Consider the following 17,801-nt stretch of genomic DNA (forward strand, 5'->3'; position numbering starts at 1 on the left):
TTTAATGGAGCCACGGAACGTGATTTGCGGCCAAATATAGGACATGTTCTATCTTTGCATGGAACGGAGATACGGAAACACGGAAACGGAATGCATCCGTTTTTTTTGCGGACCCATTGAAATGAATGGTTCCGTATACGGACCGTAAAAAAAGGCCCGCAAAACGAAAAAAAAAAAAAAACGTAGTGTGAAAGAGGCCTTAAAATTGACTTCATCTTTAGTATGGAGCCTTTTTAATGGGATAGAAAACGGAGGAAATTTTGGATCAGTAGTAAAGAAAATGCTAGTATAACCTTAACTGTATAAATGTATCATTTAATATAAGGGCTCATGCACAACACTGTATGTATTTTGCTGTCAGCAAAAAACAGATCCGCAAAAACTACGGATGATGTCCGTATGCATTCCATATTTTGAAGAATGAAACAGCTGGCCCCCTAATAGAACAATCCTATCCTTGTCCATTATGCAGGCAATAATAGGACATATTAAATTTTTTGGGGGAACGGACATACGGAAACGGAATGCACACAGAGTAACTTCCGTTTTTTTGCGGACCCATTGAAATGAATGGTTCCACATACAGTCTGCAAAAAAAACAAAAACGGAGCGGACACAGAAAGAATATACGTTAGTGTGCATGAGCCCTAAGACGTACAGTATTTCTGGACTGTAGTGCCCCTGGGTTACATGCCCAGCTCTAGTGTGACTTCTCACAGATATCCGCAGTTATCTACCGGGCAGGCGAGCTGGGCAGTAGCCTCCCTACATGAGGCGGCCACACTTCATCGTATGTGTACTCAGTCCATAACAAACAGTGAATAAACACAAGAGCCATTGTTCGTTTCTCCCCTCAGGAGTTAATGGAAGGGTTCATTGTGTGGACTGTTTACTGTTGGCCCTGACAACAGCCACAGCTTCACAAGGTGTAGCTCTCTACATACCAGGCTGACTTTGGGAGATGCTGAGATTGTAATATTTGTTTCATTATCGAGAAATGGATGAGAGACACTGGTGGATAGCTGGCAAAGTGCAGCAGGCGCTGGACAATGGCACCGAGGAGAGTTCCGCCGCCTTAGAAGCCTTCATTCTGGAAGATGCCAACCTCCAGCTTATCAACAGGTTTCTGCAGGGTGAGTACACCTCACGCTGGGAAGGCAGTTTATCAGGGGGAAGGCAGGGGGAAGATTGCCAATGCATGATTATTGCAGCAAGGAAATGGTTAACCACAGAATATTACCTCAGACACTGTAAACTCGAATTTGCAATGTAGCTGTGCACATGGTATGGCAGTCATGAGGAAAATATGGGGGTCATTTATCAAACTGGTGTAAAGTAGAACTGGTTTAGTTGCCCATAGAAACCAATCAGATTCCGCCTTTCATTTTTCACAGCTCCTTTGGAAAATTAAAGGAGGAATCTGATTGGTTGCTATGGGCAACTAAGCCAGTTCTACTTTACACCAGTTTGATAAATGACCCCCGTGTCTTTTGGGCAGCATATTATATATATATATATATATCTCTATAGTAGTCTGAAGAAACTGAAAATGTCTATCAAGTGTACCACATAAGCTTAAACTGACTAGACAGATTTAGCAATGCAGTTCTTATTTGACATAATTGCATAAAATATGCCGTTTTGGACAAACGCCATCATTTTCAATCACCTTTTCTGACACAAATGACAATAAAAAATAAAAAAACTCTTCAGATTCGTGTGCTGATCATCAGTCGAAAATGTGTTGACTGCATGTATGTAAAAGAACGCAATTTACCAGAGGGTTTTCTCTTGTAAAAAAAAACGTCAACTACAGTTGCAAGAAAAAGTATGTGAACCCTTTGGAATGATATGGATTTCTGCACAAATTGGTCATAAAATGTGATCTGATCTTCATCTAAGTCACAACAATAGACAATCACAGTCTGCTTAAACTAATAACACAAAGAATTAAATGTTACCATGTTTTTATTGAACACACCATGTAAACATTCACAGTGCAGGTGGGAAAAGTATGTGAACCCTTGGATTTAATAACTGGTTGAACCTCCTTTGGCAGCAATAACTTCAACCAAACGTTTCCTGTAGTTGCAGATCAGACGTGCACAACAGTCAGGAGTAATTCTTGACGATTCCTCTTTACAGAACTGTTTCAGTTCAGCAATATTCTAGGGATGTCTGGTGTGAATCGCTTTCTTGAGGTCATGCCACAGCATCTCAATCAGGTTGAGGTCAGGACTCTGACGGGGCCACTCCAGAAGGCGTATTTTCTTCTGTTTAAGCCATTCTGTTGTTGATTTACTTCTATGCTTTGGGTCGTTGTCCTGTTGCAACACCCATCTTCTGTTGAGCTTCAGCTGGTGGACAGATGGCCTTAACCCCTTAAGGACACATGACGTATCGGTACGGCATGTTTCCCGAGTCCTTAAGGACACATGACGTACCGGTACGTCATGTGTTGTTCCGATCACTGCCGCCCGGCCAGCTGTGATCGGAACAAGGTGCCTGCTCAAATCATTGAGCAGGCACCTCGGCTAAATGCGCGGGGGGGTCCCGTGACCCCCCCATGTCCGCGATCGCAACAAACCGCAGGTCAATTCAGACCTGCGGTTTGTTGCGCTTTCTGCAGTTTCTGATCGCTGCGGTCCCTGACCGCGGCGATCAGAAACTTTAGTGTGCCGAAAATATATTTTTATCACCCCCCCTGCACCTCTGAATGATTTTAGCCCGGTGGGAGGTGCAGGGGGGGTGTTGCGGGCGGTGGGGGCGGTGCGGGAGGCGGGCGGTGCGGCAGGCGGGATCGCGATCCCCCGCCCGCCTCCCATTGAATAATCGTTGGTGTAGAGTGGGTATACCAGGGTGCCAGCACATTGCTGGCACCCTGGTATAAACGGCTGACATCGGTGATGCGATGTCAGCCGTTTAACCCTTTCCATACAGCGGTCCGTACGGACCGCTGTATGGAAAAAGTTAACAGTAAGAGGGAGCTCCCTCCCTCTCCGATCGGGGGGCTGCTGTGCCTTTGCAGCCCCCCGATGGAGAGGGAGAGAGCTCCCAGACAGCCCCCCGCCAGATCCCATCCTTACCCTTCCCCGTCTGCGCAGTTCTGAGCCGACGGGGAAGGTTCCCTTGGCAACAGGACGCCTCTCAGGCGTCCTGCTGTCCATGGTGCTGAACAGATCTGTGCTGAAAGCATAGATCTGTTCAGTGTAAGTAAAATACAGTACAGAACAATATATATATACAGACATCAGACCCACTGGATCTTCAAGAACCAAGTGGGTCTGGGTAAAAAAAAAAGTGAAAAAAAGTGAGAAAAATGTAAAAATCAAAAAACACATTTATCACTGATTAAAAATTAAAAAAATAACATTCCCTACACATGTTTGGTATCGCCGCGTCCGTAACGACCTGATCTATAAAACGGTCATGTTACTTTACCCGAACGGTGAACGCCATAAAAATAAAAAATAAAAAACTATGATGAAATTGAAATTTTGCTCACCTTACTTCCCAAAAAAAGGTAATAAAAGTGATCAAAAAAGTTGCATGTACGCCAAAATTGTAACAATCAAATCGTCATCTCATCCCGCAAAAAATGAGACCCTACTTAAGATAATCACCCAAAAACTGAAAAAACTATGGCTCTTAGACTATGGAGACACTAAAACATAATTTTTTTTGTTTCAAAAATGAAATCATTGTGTAAAACTTACATAAATAAAAAAAAAGTATACATATTAGGTATTGCCGCGTCTGTATCGACCGACTCTATAAAAATATCACATGACCTAACCCCTCAGGTGACCACCGTAAAAAAAAAAAAAAAAAAAAAACTGTGTAAAAAAAGCAATTTTTTGTCATCTTACGTCACAAAAAGTGTAATAGCAAGCGATCAAAAAGTCATATGCACCCCAAAATAGTGCCAATCAAACCGTCATCTCCTCCCGCAAAAAATGAGACCCTACTTAAGATAATCGCCCAAAAACTGAAAAAACTATGACTCTTAGACTATGGAGACACTAAAACTTTTTTTTGTTTTAAAAATGAAATCATTGGGTAAAACTTACATAAATTAAAAAAATGTAATACATATTAGGTATCGCCGCGTCCGTGACAACCTGCTCTATGAAATTACCACATGATCTAACCTGTCAGATGAATGTTGTAAATAACAAAAAAAAAAAAACGGTGCCAAAAAAGCTAATTCTTGTTACCTTGCCGCACAAAAAGTGTAATATAGAGCAACCAAAAATCATATGTACCCTAAACTAGTACCAACAATACTGCCACCCTATCCCGTAGTTTCTAAAATGGGGTCACTTTTCTGGAGTTTCTACTCTAGGGGTGCATCAGGGGGGCTTCAAATGGGACATGGTGTCAAAAAAACAGTCCAGCAAAACCTGCCTTCCAAAAACCGTATGGCATTCCTTTCCTTCTGCGCCCTGCCGTGTGCCCGTACAGCGGTTTACAACCACATATGGGGTGTTTCTGTAAACTACAGAATCAGGGCCATAAATAATGAGTTTTGTTTGGCTGTTAACCCTTGCTTTGTAACTAGAAAAAAAATATTAAAATGGAAAATCTGCCAAAAATGTGAAATTTTGAAATTGTGTCTCTATTTTCCATTAAATCTTGTGCAACACCTAAAGGGTTAACAAAGTTTGTAAAATCAGTTTTGAATACCTTGAGGGGTGTAGTTTCTTAGATGGGGTCACTTTTATGGAGTTTCTACTCTAGGGGTGCATCAGGGGGGCTTCAAATGGGACATGGTGTCAAAAAAACAGTCGGCGCACCTTTCACTCTACGCCCCGCTGTGTGGCCGTACAGTAGTTTACAGCCACATATGGGGTGTTTCTGTGAACAGCAGAGTCAGGGCAATAAAGATACAGTTTTGTTTGGCTGTTAACCCTTGCTTTGTTAGTGAAAAAAATGGGTTAAAATTGAAAATTAGGCAAAAAAATGAAATTCTCAAATTTCATCTCCATTTGCCAATAACTCTTGTGCAACACCTAAAGGGTTAACGACGTATGTAAAATCAGTTTTGAATACCTTGAGGGGTGTAGTTTCTTAGATGGGGTCACTTTTAGGGAGTTTCTCCTCTAGGGGTGCATCAGGGGGCTTCAAATGGGACATGGTGTAAATAAACCAGTCCATAAAAATCAGCCTTCCAAAAACCAAACGGCGCACCTTTCACTCTACGCCCCGCTGTGAGGCCGTACAGTAGTTTACGGCCACATATTGGGTATTTCTGTAAACAGCAGAGTCAGGGCAATAAAGATACAGTCTTGTTTGGCTGTTAACCCTTGCTTTGTTAGTGGAAAAAATGGGTTAAAATGAAAAATTAGACAAAAAAATCAAATTCTCAAATTTCCTCCCCATTTGCCAATAACTCTTGTGCAACACCTAAAGGGTTAACAATGTATGCAAAATCAGTTTTGAATACCTTGAGGGGTGTAGTTTCTTAGATGGGGTCATTTTTGGGTGGTTTCTATTATGTAAGCCTCGCAAAGTGACTTCAAACCTGAACTGGTCCCTAAAAATTTAGTTTTTGTAAATTTCGGAAAAATTTCAAGATTTGCTTCTAAACTTCTAAGCCTTATAACATCCCCAAAAAATAAAATATCATTCCCAAAACAATTCAAGCATGAAGTAGACATATGGGGAATGTAAAGTCATCACAATTTTTTGGGGTATTACTATGTATTACAGAAGTAGAGAAACTGAAACTTTGAAATTTGCAAATTTTTCAAAATTTTTGGTAAATTAGGTATTTTTTTGTGCAAAAAAAATAATTTTTTTGACTTCATTTTACCAGTGTCATGAAGTACAATATGTGACGAAAAAACAATCTCAGAATGGCCTTGATAAGTCAAAGCGTTTTAAAGTTATTAGCACTTAAAGTGACACTGGTCAGATTTCCAAAAAATGGCCTGGTCCTTAAGGTGAAAATGAGCCCGGTCCTTAAGGGGTTAAGTTCTCCTCCAAAATATCTTGATAAACTTGGGAATTAATTTTTCCTTTGATGATAGCAATCCGTCCAGGCCCTGACGCAGCAAAGCAGCCCCAAACCATGATGCCCCCACCACCATACTTCACAGTTTGGATGAGGTTTTGATGTTAGTGTGCTGTGTCTCTTTTTCTCCACACATAGGGCCAGACTTATCATTAGCTCAAGTCAGAATAATGGAGTGAAAAAGTCGCAAAAAAATGCGCAAACGCTAAAACTGCACACAAATTTGCAACTTTTTTCTGCTCTGCACTATGCTCGCCAGTTCTCTGAAAGTGGGCGTGTTTTCTTATGTAAATGAATCTCTAGACAGATTTACTATTGGGACTATTTAAAAAGTCGCAAAAAAGTCTCAAAAAAATGCGCAATTTCACTCCAGTGAGGACCATGCTTATCTTATGAGACTTTTTAATAGAACATGCGACTTTTTCATAAGGACGTGCGACTTTTGTAAAGCTGCTTACTGACAGATAAACTGCTACCGTCAAACCACATTTATCACAGTCTTAAAGGGCCGATCATAAATCTGACTTGGCTAAAACTGACTTTAGCCATATGTGAAAGTGGAGTGAGCTGTCAGAGTAATGATAAATCTGGCCCATAGTGTTGTGTGTTTCTTCCAAACAACTCAACTTTGGTTTCATCTGTCCACAGAATATTTTGCCAGTACTGCTGTAGAACATCCAGGTGCTCTTGTGTAAACTGTAAACGTGCAGCAATGTTTTTTTTGGACAGCAGTGGCTTCCTCTGTAGTATCCTCCCATGAAATCCATTCTTGTTTAGTGTTTTACATATTGTAGATTCGCTAACAGGGATGTTAGCATATGCCAGAGACTTTTGTAAGTCTTTATCTGACACTCTAGGATTCTTCTTCACCTCATTGAGCAGTCTGCGCTGTGCTTGTGCAGTCATCTTTACAGGACGGCCACTCCTAGGGAGAGTAGCAGCAGTGCTGAACTTTCTCCATTTATAGACAATTTGTCTTACCGTGGACTGATGAACAGCAAGGCTTTTGGAGATACTTTTATAACTCTTTCCAGCTTTATGTAAGTCAACAATTCTTAATCGTAGGTCTTCTGAGAGCTCTTTTGTACGAGGCATCATTCACATCAGGCAATGCTTCTTGTGAAAAGCAAACCCAGAACTGGTGTGTGTTTTTTATAGGGCAGGGCAGCTGTAACCAACACCTTCAATCTCATTGATTTGACTCCAGTTGGCTGACACCTCACTCCAATTGGCTCTTGGAGATGTCATTAGTCTAGGGGTTCACATACTTTTTCCACCTGCACTGTGAATGTTTACATGGTGTGTTCAATAAAAACATTTTAACATTTAATTCTTTGTGTGTTATTAGTTTAAGCAGACCGTGATTGTCTATTGTTGTGACTTAGATGAAGATCAGATCACATTTTATGTCCAATTTGTGCAGAAAGGGTTCACATACTTTTTCTTGCAACTGTATGTCCCAGGCCTGCACTAAATGAGTCTAGTGATATCTGAAATGTGCTTACATTTTAATCTGACTTACAAATATTGCCCATGCTCTCTAAATTTTGCGTGTGTCTGGAAAATTAGTGAGCACCCTTAGGCCTCATGCACACGACTGTTTTTTTTTGCGGTCCACAAAAACGGGATCCGTTTTTCCGTGATCCGTGTCCGTTTTTTCTTCCGTGGGTCTTCCTTGATTTTTGGAGGATCCACAGACATGAAGAAAAAGTCGTTTTGGTGTCCACCTGGCCGTGCAGAGCCAAACGGATCCTTCCTGACTTACAATGCAAGTCAATGGGGACGGATCCGTTTGACGTTGACACAATATGGTGCAATTGCAAACGGATCCGTCCCCCATTGACTTTCAATGTAAAGTCAGGAGTTAATATAACATAGGATCGGAGTTCTCTCCAATCCGATGGTATATTTTAACTTGAAGCGTCCCCATCACCATGGGAACGCCTCTATGTTAGAATATACCATCGGATTTGAGTTAGATCGTCAAAACTCAGATCCGACAGTATGTTCTAACACAGAGGCGTTCCCATAGTGATGGGGACGCTTCAAGTTAGAATATACTAAGAATGTGTACATGACTGCCCCCTGCTGCCTGGCAGCACCCGATCTCTTACAGGGGGCTGTGATCAGCACAATTAACCCCTCAGGTGCCGCACCTGAGGGGTTAATTGTGCGTATTATAGCCCCCTGTAAGAGATCAGGTGCTGCCTGGCAGGAGGGGGCAGACCCCCCTCCCCTGTATTTAACTCATTGGTGGGCAGTGTGGCCCCCTCCCTCCCCTGTATTTAACTCATTGGTGGCCAGTGCGGCCCCCCTCCCTCCCTCCCCAGTATTATATTCATTGGTGGCCAGTGCGGCCTACCCTCCCCCCCCCCCTAATTAAAATCACCTTCCCCCATCATTGGTGGCAGCGGAGAGTTCCGATCGGAGTCCCAGTTTAATTAAAATCCCCCCCCCCATCATTGGTGGCCAGTGCGGCCTCCCCTCTCCCCCCCTAATTAAAATCACCTTCCCCCATCATTGGTGGCAGCGGAGAGTTCCGATCGGAGTCCCAGTTTAATCGCTGGGGCTCCGATCGGTAACCATGGCAACCAGGACGCTACTGCAGTCCTGGTTGCCATGGTTACTTAGCAATTTTAGAAGCATTATACTTACCTTCGCTGTCTGTGACCGGCCGGGCGCTCCTCCTACTGGTAAGTGAAAGGTCTGTGCGGTGCATTGCCTATAGCACAGACCTGTCACTTACCAGTAGGAGGAGCGCCCGGCCGGTCACAGACATCGCAGGTAAGTATAATGCTTCTAAAAATTGCTAAGTAACCATGGCAACCAGGACTGCAGTAGCGTCCTGGTTGCCATGGTTACCGATCGGAGCCCCAGCGATTAAACTGGGACTCCGATCGGAACTCTCCACTGCCACCAATGATGGGAGAAGGTGATTTTAATTAGATGGGGGGGGGAGAGGGGAGGCCGCACTGGCCACCAATGATGGGGGGGTGATTTCAATTAGGGAGGGGGGGGGGAGAGGGGAGGCCGCACTGGCCACCAATGATGGGGGGGTGATTTTGACAAAGGGCACCGAATGGGCCCGAAACGTTGCAGATAGCAATAAATGTCATAAGAATATTTTGAGAATGTACCACTGGTAAATAAAGGTTGAATATTAAGCTACATTGGTGTGCTGTCTCTGAAAAACTTATTTAAAACTGGCCATCAATGATGGGGGGGTGATTTTAATTAGGGGGGGGGAGGGCGCACTGGCCATCAATGATGGGGGAAGGTTATTTTAATTAGGGGGGGGGGAAAGGGTAGGCCGCACTGGCCACCAATGAATATAATACTGGGGAGGGAGGGAGGGAGGGGGGCCGCACTGGCCACCAATGAGTTAAATACAGGGGAGGGAGGGGGGCCGCACTGGCCACCAATGAGTTAAATACAGGGGAGGGAGGGAGGGGGGCCGCACTGGCCACCAATGAGTTAAATACAGGGGAGGGGGGTCTGCCCCCTCCTGCCTGGCAGCACCTGATCTCTTACAGGGGGCTATGATACACACAATTAACCTCTCAGGTGAGGGTGCTGCCAGGCAGCAGGGGGCAGTCATGTACAAAGTTCTTAGTATATTCTAACTTGAAGCGTCCCCATCACCATGGGAACGCCTCTGTGTTAGAATATACTGTCGGATTTGAGTTTTCACGAAGTGAAAACTCAGCTCTGAAAAACTTTTATGCAGACGGATCTGCGATCCGTCTGTGTGAAAGTAGCCTACGGCCACGGATCACGGACGCGGATGCCAATCTTATGTGCATCCGTGTTTTTTCACGGACCCATTGACTTGAATGGGTCCGTGAACCGTTGTCCGTCAAAAAAATCGGACAGGAAACACGGATCACGGCTGCGGATGAACAACGGTGCATTTTCCGAGTTTTTAACGGACCCATTGAAAGTCAACGGGTCCGCAGAAAATCACGGAAAATGGAACAACGGCCACAGATGCACACAATGGCCGTGTGCATGAGGCCTTAAACTGAAATCGGCTGCAGATTAAAGCTTTTTTATTGCACTTAAAAAAACATATGTTTTAGGGTACATGCACATGACAGTGCCGTTTTTTGCGGTCCGCAAAAACGGAAGCCGCCCATGTGCCTTCCGCAATTCGCGGAACGGGCGGCCCATTGTAGACATGCCTATTCTTGTCCGCAAAACGGACAAGAATAGGACATGCTATATTTTTTTTGCGGGGCCACGGAACGGTGCAACGGATGCGGACAGTACACGGAGTGCTGTCCACATCTTTTGCGGCCCCATTGAAGTGAATGGGTCCGCATCCGAGCCGCAAAAACGGCGGCTCGGATGCGGACCCAAACAACGGCCGTGTGCATGAGGCCTTAAATGGTGTTTTTTTTAAATTTCCGTCATTTTACATACAGTCGTTTTTCCCGATGTTTCAGAAGGCTATGGAGAAAAACACTGGAAAAACTAAATAAATAGAGCACGCTGCCTTTTGGCAAAACACTACTGATCTCAAAAACCACCGCTGAATGGTACAAACCAACATGCTGTGTAAATAGACATTTTTAGCTGTAGATTCCAGATAAACGTGTCTGTAGCATTTTCACTTTCCAAAAGTTGCCTTAGGCCTCATGCAGACGAACATATTTTCATTCCGTGTCCGTTCCGTTTTTTTACCGTATACGGAACCATTAATTTCAATGGGTCCGCAAAAAAAAAACGGAAGGTACTCCGTGTGCATTCCGTTTCCGTATGTCCGGATTTCCGTTCCGCAAAAAAAAAGAGAACATGTCCTATTACTGTCCACATTACGGACAAGGATAGGACTGTTCTATTAGGGGCCAGCTGTTCCGTTCCGCAAAATACGGAATACACATGTATGTCATCTGTATTTTTTGCGGATACGTTTTTTGCGGACCGCAAAATACATACGGTCGTGTGCATGAGGCCTTAAAGGGGTGAGCTCTTGCAACTGCATCACTGCCTCATTGAAGTGAATGGGAGTAGCTCTGTAGGTGCAAGCGCTGTCCTCTACAATGTAGACATTGTTAGATAGTTCCAGCGCCAACTTCTGGCAACAGAGCTACACAGAACAGCTGATCGGAGGGGGTGTGGGGTGTCAGACCCCTGCTGATCAGCTAGTGATGGCCTATCCTCATGACTTAAAAGGGCTGGACAGCCCCTTTAATCAGTGAGGCATAGTGGTCGCATAAACTATTCTGCTAAATGTGGACATGGGCAGGTAGGATGGAAAGAGATAGGAATAACTCACCCTAAGGCCCCTTTCACACGAGCGAGTATTCCGCGGGGGTGCAATGCGTGATGCGAACGCATAAGGCCCGCACGGAATCCAGACCTATTCATTTCAATGGGTCTGTGTGAATGAGCGTTGGTTTTCACGCATCACTTGTGCGTTGCGTGAAAATCGCAGCATGTTCTGCTATTTTCACGCAACGCTGGCCCCATAGCAGTGAATAGGGCTGTGTGAAAATCGCATCACATCTGCAAGCAAGTGTGGATGCAATGCATTTTTCACTGATGGTTGCTAAGAGATGTTGTTTGTAAACTTTCACTTTTTTATCATGCACGTGCAAAACTCATTAAATCGCATTGCACCCGCTCGATAAAAACTGAACAACTGAACGCGATCGCAGACAAAACTGAATGAACTTGCTTGCGAAATCGCGCAGTTTTCACTGAAGGCATCCGCAACTCATCCGGACCTAATCCGCTCACGCTCGTCTGCAAGGGGCCTAGAGCGTGATGGATTAGGTCTGGATGCATTTAGTGAAACTCGAACCATTTTGCAAGAAAGTTCAGTTTTGTCTGCATTTGCGTTCAGTTGTTCAGTTTTTTCCTCGCGGGTGCAATGCGTTTTGATGCGTTTTTCACGCGCTTGATAAAAAACCGAAGGCTTACAAACAACATCTCTTAGGCCTCTTTCACACGGGCGTCATGTTTTTGGCCCGGATAGGATGCGGGTGCGTTGCGGGAAAATGCGCAATTTTTCCGCGCAAGTGCAAAACATTGTAATGCGTTTTGCACGCGCGTGAGAAGAATCGGCATGTTTGGTACCCGAACCAGGACTTCTTCACAGAAGTTCGGGTTTGGGTTAGGTGTTGTGTAGATTTTATTATTTTCCCTTATAACATGGCTATGGTTATAGGAAAATAATAGCATTCTTAATAAAGAATGCTTAGTACAATAGGGCTGGAGGGGTTAAAAAAATAATAATAATAATAATAATTTAACTCACCTTAATCCACTTGCTTGCGCAGCCCAGCTTCTCTTCTGTCTTCTTCTTTGAGGAATAGGACCTTTGATGATGACATTCCGCTCATCACATGGTCCATCACATGATCCATCACCATGGCGATGGATCATGTGACGGACCATGTGATGACCGAAGTGATGTCACCACAGGTCCTTTTCCTGTGCACAGCAAAGATGAAGACAGAAGAGAAGCCGGGCCTCGCGAGCAAGTGGATTAAGGTGAGTTAAATTATTATTTTATTTTTTTTACCCCTCCAGCCCTATTGTACTAAGCATTCTGTATTAACCACCTGCCGCCACGCTAACGCCGAAAGGCTTCATTGCGGCAGCTCTCCCAGGTCACACTAACGCCGATTGGCGTCATCTCGCGTGAGCCGAGATTTCCTGTGAACGCGCACACACAGGCGCGCGCGTTCACAGGATCGGAAGGTAAGCGAGTGGATCTGCAGCCTGCCAGCGGCGATCGTTCGCTGGCAAGCTGGAGATGCGATTTTTTTTAACCCCTAACAGGTATATTAGACGCTGTTTTGATAACAGCGTCTAATATACCTGCTACCTGGTCCTCTGGTGGTCCCTTTTGCTTGGATCGACCACCAGAGGACACAGGCAGCTCTGTAATAAGTAGCACCAAACACCACTACACTGCACCCCCCCCTGTCACTTATTAACCCCTTATTAGCCCCTGATTACCCCGATCACCCCATATAGACTACCTGATCACCCCCCTGTCATTGATCACCCCCCTGTCATTGATCACCCCCTTGTAAGGCTCCATTCAGACGTCCGTATGATTTTTACGGATCCACTGATACATGGATCGGATCCGCAAAACACATACGGACATCTGAATGGAGCCTTACAGGTGGGTGATCAATGACGGGGGTGATCACCCCATATAGACTCCCTGATCACCCCCCTGTCATTGATCACCCCCCTGTCATTGCTCACCCCCCTGTAAGGCTCCATTCAGACGTCCATATGATTTTTACGGATCCACTGATACATGGATCGGATCCGCAAAACACATACGGACGTCTGAATGGAGCCTTACAGGGGGGTGATCAATGACGGGGGTGATCACCCCATATAGACTCCCTGATCACCCCCCTGTCATTGATCACCCCCCTGTCATTGATCACCCCCCTGTAAGGCTCCATTCAGACGTCCGTATGATTTTTACGGATCCACTGATACATGGATCGGATCCGCAAAACACATACGGACGTCTGGAGCCTTACAGGGGGGTGATCAATGACGGTTGTGATCACCCCATATAGACTCCCTGATCACCCCCCTGTCATTGATCACCCCCCTGTCATTGATCACCCCCCTGTAAGGCTCCATTCAGACGTCCGTATGATTTTTACAGATCCACTGATACATGGATCGGATCCGCAAAACACATACGGACATCTGAATGGAGCCTTACAGGGGGGTGATCAATGACGGGGGTGATCACCCCATATAGACTCCCTGATCACCCCCCTGTCATTGATCACCCCCCTGTCATTGATCACCCCCCTGTAAGGCTCCATTCAGACGTCCGTATGATTTTTACGGATCCACTGATACATGCATCGGATCCACAAAACACATACGGACGTCTGAATGGAGCCTTACAGGGGGGTGATCAATGACGGGCGTGATCACCCCATATAGACTCCCTGATCACCCCCCTGTCATTGATCACCCCCCTGTCATTGATCACCCCCCTGTAAGGCTCCATTCAGACGTCCGTATGATTTTTACGGATCCACTGATACATGGATCGGATCCGCAAAACACATACGGACGTCTGGAGCCTTACAGGGGGGTGATCAATGACGGTTGTGACCACCCCTTATAGACTCCCTGATCACCCCCCTGTCATTGATCACCCCCCTGTAAGGCTCCATTCAGACGTCCGTATGATTTTTACGGATCCACTGATACATGGATCGGATCCGCAAAACACATACAGACATCTGAATGGAGCCTTACAGGGGGGTGATCAATGACAGGGGGGTGATCACCCCATATAGACTCCCTGATCACCCCCCTGTCATTGATCACCCCCCTGTAAGGCTCCATTCAGATGTCCGTATGTGTTTTGCGGATCCGATCCATGTATTCGTGGATCCGTAAAAAACATACGGACGTCTGAATGGAGCCTTACAGGGGGGGTGATCAATGACAGGGGGTGATCACCCCATATAGACTCCCTGATCACCCCCCTGTCATTGATCACCCCCCTGTAAGGCTCCATTCAGACATTTTTTTGGCTCAAGTTAGCGGAATTTATTTTTTTTTCTTACAAAGTCTCATATTCCACTAACTTGTGTCAAAAAATAAAATCTCACATGAACTCACCATACCCCTCACGGAATCCAAATGCGTAAAAATTTTTAGACATTTATATTCCAGACTTCTTCTCACGCTTTAGGGCCCCTAAAATGCCAGGGCAGTATAAATACCCCACATGTGACCCCATTTTGGAAAGTAGACACCCCAAGGTATTCGCTGAGGGGCATATTGAGTCCATGAAAGATTGAAATTTTTGTCCCAAGTTAGCGGAAAGGGAGACTTTGAGAAAAAAAAATAAAAAATCAATTTCCGCTAACTTGTGGCAAAAAAAAAAAATTCTATGAACTCGCCATGCCCCTCATTGAATATCTTGGGGTGTCTTCTTTCCAAAATGGGGTCACATGTGGGGTATTTATACTGCCCTGGCATTTTAGGGGCCCTAAAGCGTGAGAAGAAGTCTGGGATCCAAATGTCTAAAAATGCCCTCCTAAAAGGAATTTGGGCCCCTTTGCGCATCTAGGCTGCAAAAAAGTGTCACACATCTGGTATCGCCGTACTCAGGAGAATTTGGGGAATGTGTTTTGGGGTGTCATTTTACATATACCCATGCTGGGTGAGAGAAATATCTCGGTCAAATGCCAACTTTGTATAAAAAAATGGGAAAAGTTGTCTTTTGCTGAGATATTTATCTCACCCAGCATGGGTATATGTAAAATGACACCCCAAAACACATTGCCCAACTTCTCCTGAGTACGGCAATACCACATGTGTGACACTTTTTTGCAGCCTAGGTGGGCAAAGGGGCCCACATTCCAAAGAGCACCTTTCGGATTTTACTGGCCATTTTTTACAGATTTTGATTTCAAACTACTTCTCACGCATTCGGGCCCCTAAAATGCCAGGGCAGTATAACTACCCCACAAGTGACCCCATTTTGGAAAGAAGACTCCCCCAGGTATTTCGTGATGGGCATAGTGAGTTCATGGAAGTATTTATTTTTTGTCACAAGTTAGTGGAATATGAGACTTTGTAAGAAAAAAGAAAAAAAATGAAAAATCATCATTTTCCGCTATTTTGTGACAAAAAATAAAAATTCTAGGAACTCGCCATGCCCCTCACGGAATACCTTGGGGTGTCTTCTTTCCAAAATGGGGTCACTTGTGGGGTAGTTATACTGCCCTGGCATTCTAGGGGCCCTAATGTGTGGTAAGTAGTTTGAAATCAAAATGTGTAAAAAATGACCTGTGAAATCCTAAAGGTGCTCTTTGGAATTTGGGCCCCTTTGCCCACCCAGGCTGCAAAAAAGTGTCACACATGTGGTATTGCCGTACTCAGGAGAAGTTGGGCAATGTGTTTTGGGGTGTCATTTTACATATACCCATGCTGGGTGAGATAAATATCTTGGTCAAATGCCAACTTTGTATAAAAAAATGGGAAAAGTTGTCTTTTGACAAGATATTTCTCTCACCCAGCATGGGTATATGTAAAATGACACCCCAAAAAACATTGCCCAACTTCTTCTGAGTACGGCAATACCACATGTGTGACACTTTTTTGCAGCCTAGGTGGGCAAAGGGGCCTACATTCCAAAGAGCATCTTTCGGATTTCACCGGTCATTTTTTACAGATTTTGATTTCAAACTACTTTGCACGCATTTGGGCCCCTAAAATGCCAGGGCAGTATAACTACCCCACAAGTGACCCCATTTTGGAAAGAAGACACCCCAAGGTATTTCGTGATGGGCATAGTGAGTTCATGGAAGTTTTATTTTTTGTCACAAGTTAGTGGAATATGAGACTTTGTAAGAAAAAAAAAAATCATCATTTTCCGCTAACTTGTGACAAAAAATAAAAAGTTCTATGAACTCACTATGCCCATCAGCGAATACCTTAGGGTGTCTACTTTCCGAAATGGGGTAATTTGTGGGGGTTTTCTACTGTCTGGGCATTGTAGAACCTCAGGAAACATGACAGGTGCTCAGAAAGTCAGAGCTGCTTCAAAAAGCGGAAATTCACATTTTTGTACCATAGTTTGTAAACGCTATAACTTTTGCCCAAACCATTTTTTTTTTTTACCCAAACATTTTTTTTTTATCAAAGACATGTAGAACAATAAATTTAGAGAAAAATTTATACATGGATGTCGTTTTTTTTGCAAAATTTTACAACTGAAAGTGAAAAATGTCATTTTTTTGCAAGAAAATCGGTAAATTTCGATTAATAACAAAAAAAGTAAAAATGTCAGCAGCAATGAAATACCACCAAATGAAAGCTCTATTAGTGAGAAGAAAAGGAGGTAAAATTCATTTGGGTGGTAAGTTGCATGACCGAGCAATAAACCGCTAAAGTGGAGTGCCGATTTGTAAAAAAGGGCCTGGTCACTAAGGGGGTATAAACCTGTGGTCCTTAAGTGGTTAAGACTGCTATTATTTTCCCTTATAACAATGTTATAAGGGAAAATAATAATGATCGGGTCCCCATCCCGATCGTCTCCTAGCAACCATGCGTGAAAAACGCACTACATCCGCACTTGCTTGCAGATGCTTGCGATTTTCACGCAGCCTCATTCACTTCTATGGGGCCTGCGTTGCGTGGAAAACGCACAAAGAGGAGCATGCTGCGATTTTCACGCAACGCATAAATGATGCGTGAAAATCACTGCTCATATGCAGAGCCCCATAGAAATAAACGGGTCCGGATTCAGTGCGCATCGCATCGCACCCGTGCGGAAATCTTGCCCGTGTTAAAGGGGCCTTAGGCCTCATGCACATGACCGTTCCGTTTTTTTGCGGTCCGCAAATTGCAGATCCGCAAAAACAGAAGCCGCCTGTGTGCCTTCCGCAATTTGCGTAACGGAACGGGTGGCCCATTGTAGAAATGCCTATTCTTGTCCGCAAAACGGACAAGAATAGGACATGTTCTATTTTTTTTGCGGGGCCATGGAACGAAGCAACGGATGCAGACAGTACACGGAGTGCTGTCGGCATCTTTTGCAGCCCCATTAAAGTGAATGGGTCCCCATTCAAGCCGCCAAAACGGCGGCTCAGATGCGGACCCAAACAACGGCCGTGTGCATGAGACCTTAGGCTGGGTTCACACGAGCGTTGCGGGTGCGTTGTGGGAAAATGCAAGATTTTTCCGTGCCAGTGCAAAGCGTTTTAATGCGTTTTGCACGCGCGTGAGAAAAATCAGCATGTTTGGTACCCAGACCCGAACTTCTTCA

General features: G+C 44.6%; 1 protein-coding gene across 1 annotated transcript in view; it reads left to right on the forward strand.

Moving 5' to 3' along the window:
• Window positions 1–997: 997 nt before the first annotated feature.
• Window positions 998–17,801, forward strand: part of LOC120998141 (dynein heavy chain 5, axonemal-like) — a 268,121-nt gene continuing 251,317 nt past the window's right edge. Inside the window, 1 exon segment of the mRNA XM_040428685.1 lies at window positions 998–1,133. Within this exon segment, the coding sequence (XP_040284619.1) occupies window positions 998–1,133 (136 nt within the window).

The sequence above is a fragment of the Bufo bufo genome, chromosome 4, assembly GCF_905171765.1.
Source record: "Bufo bufo chromosome 4, aBufBuf1.1, whole genome shotgun sequence".
Taxonomy (NCBI): Eukaryota; Metazoa; Chordata; class Amphibia; order Anura; family Bufonidae; genus Bufo; species Bufo bufo.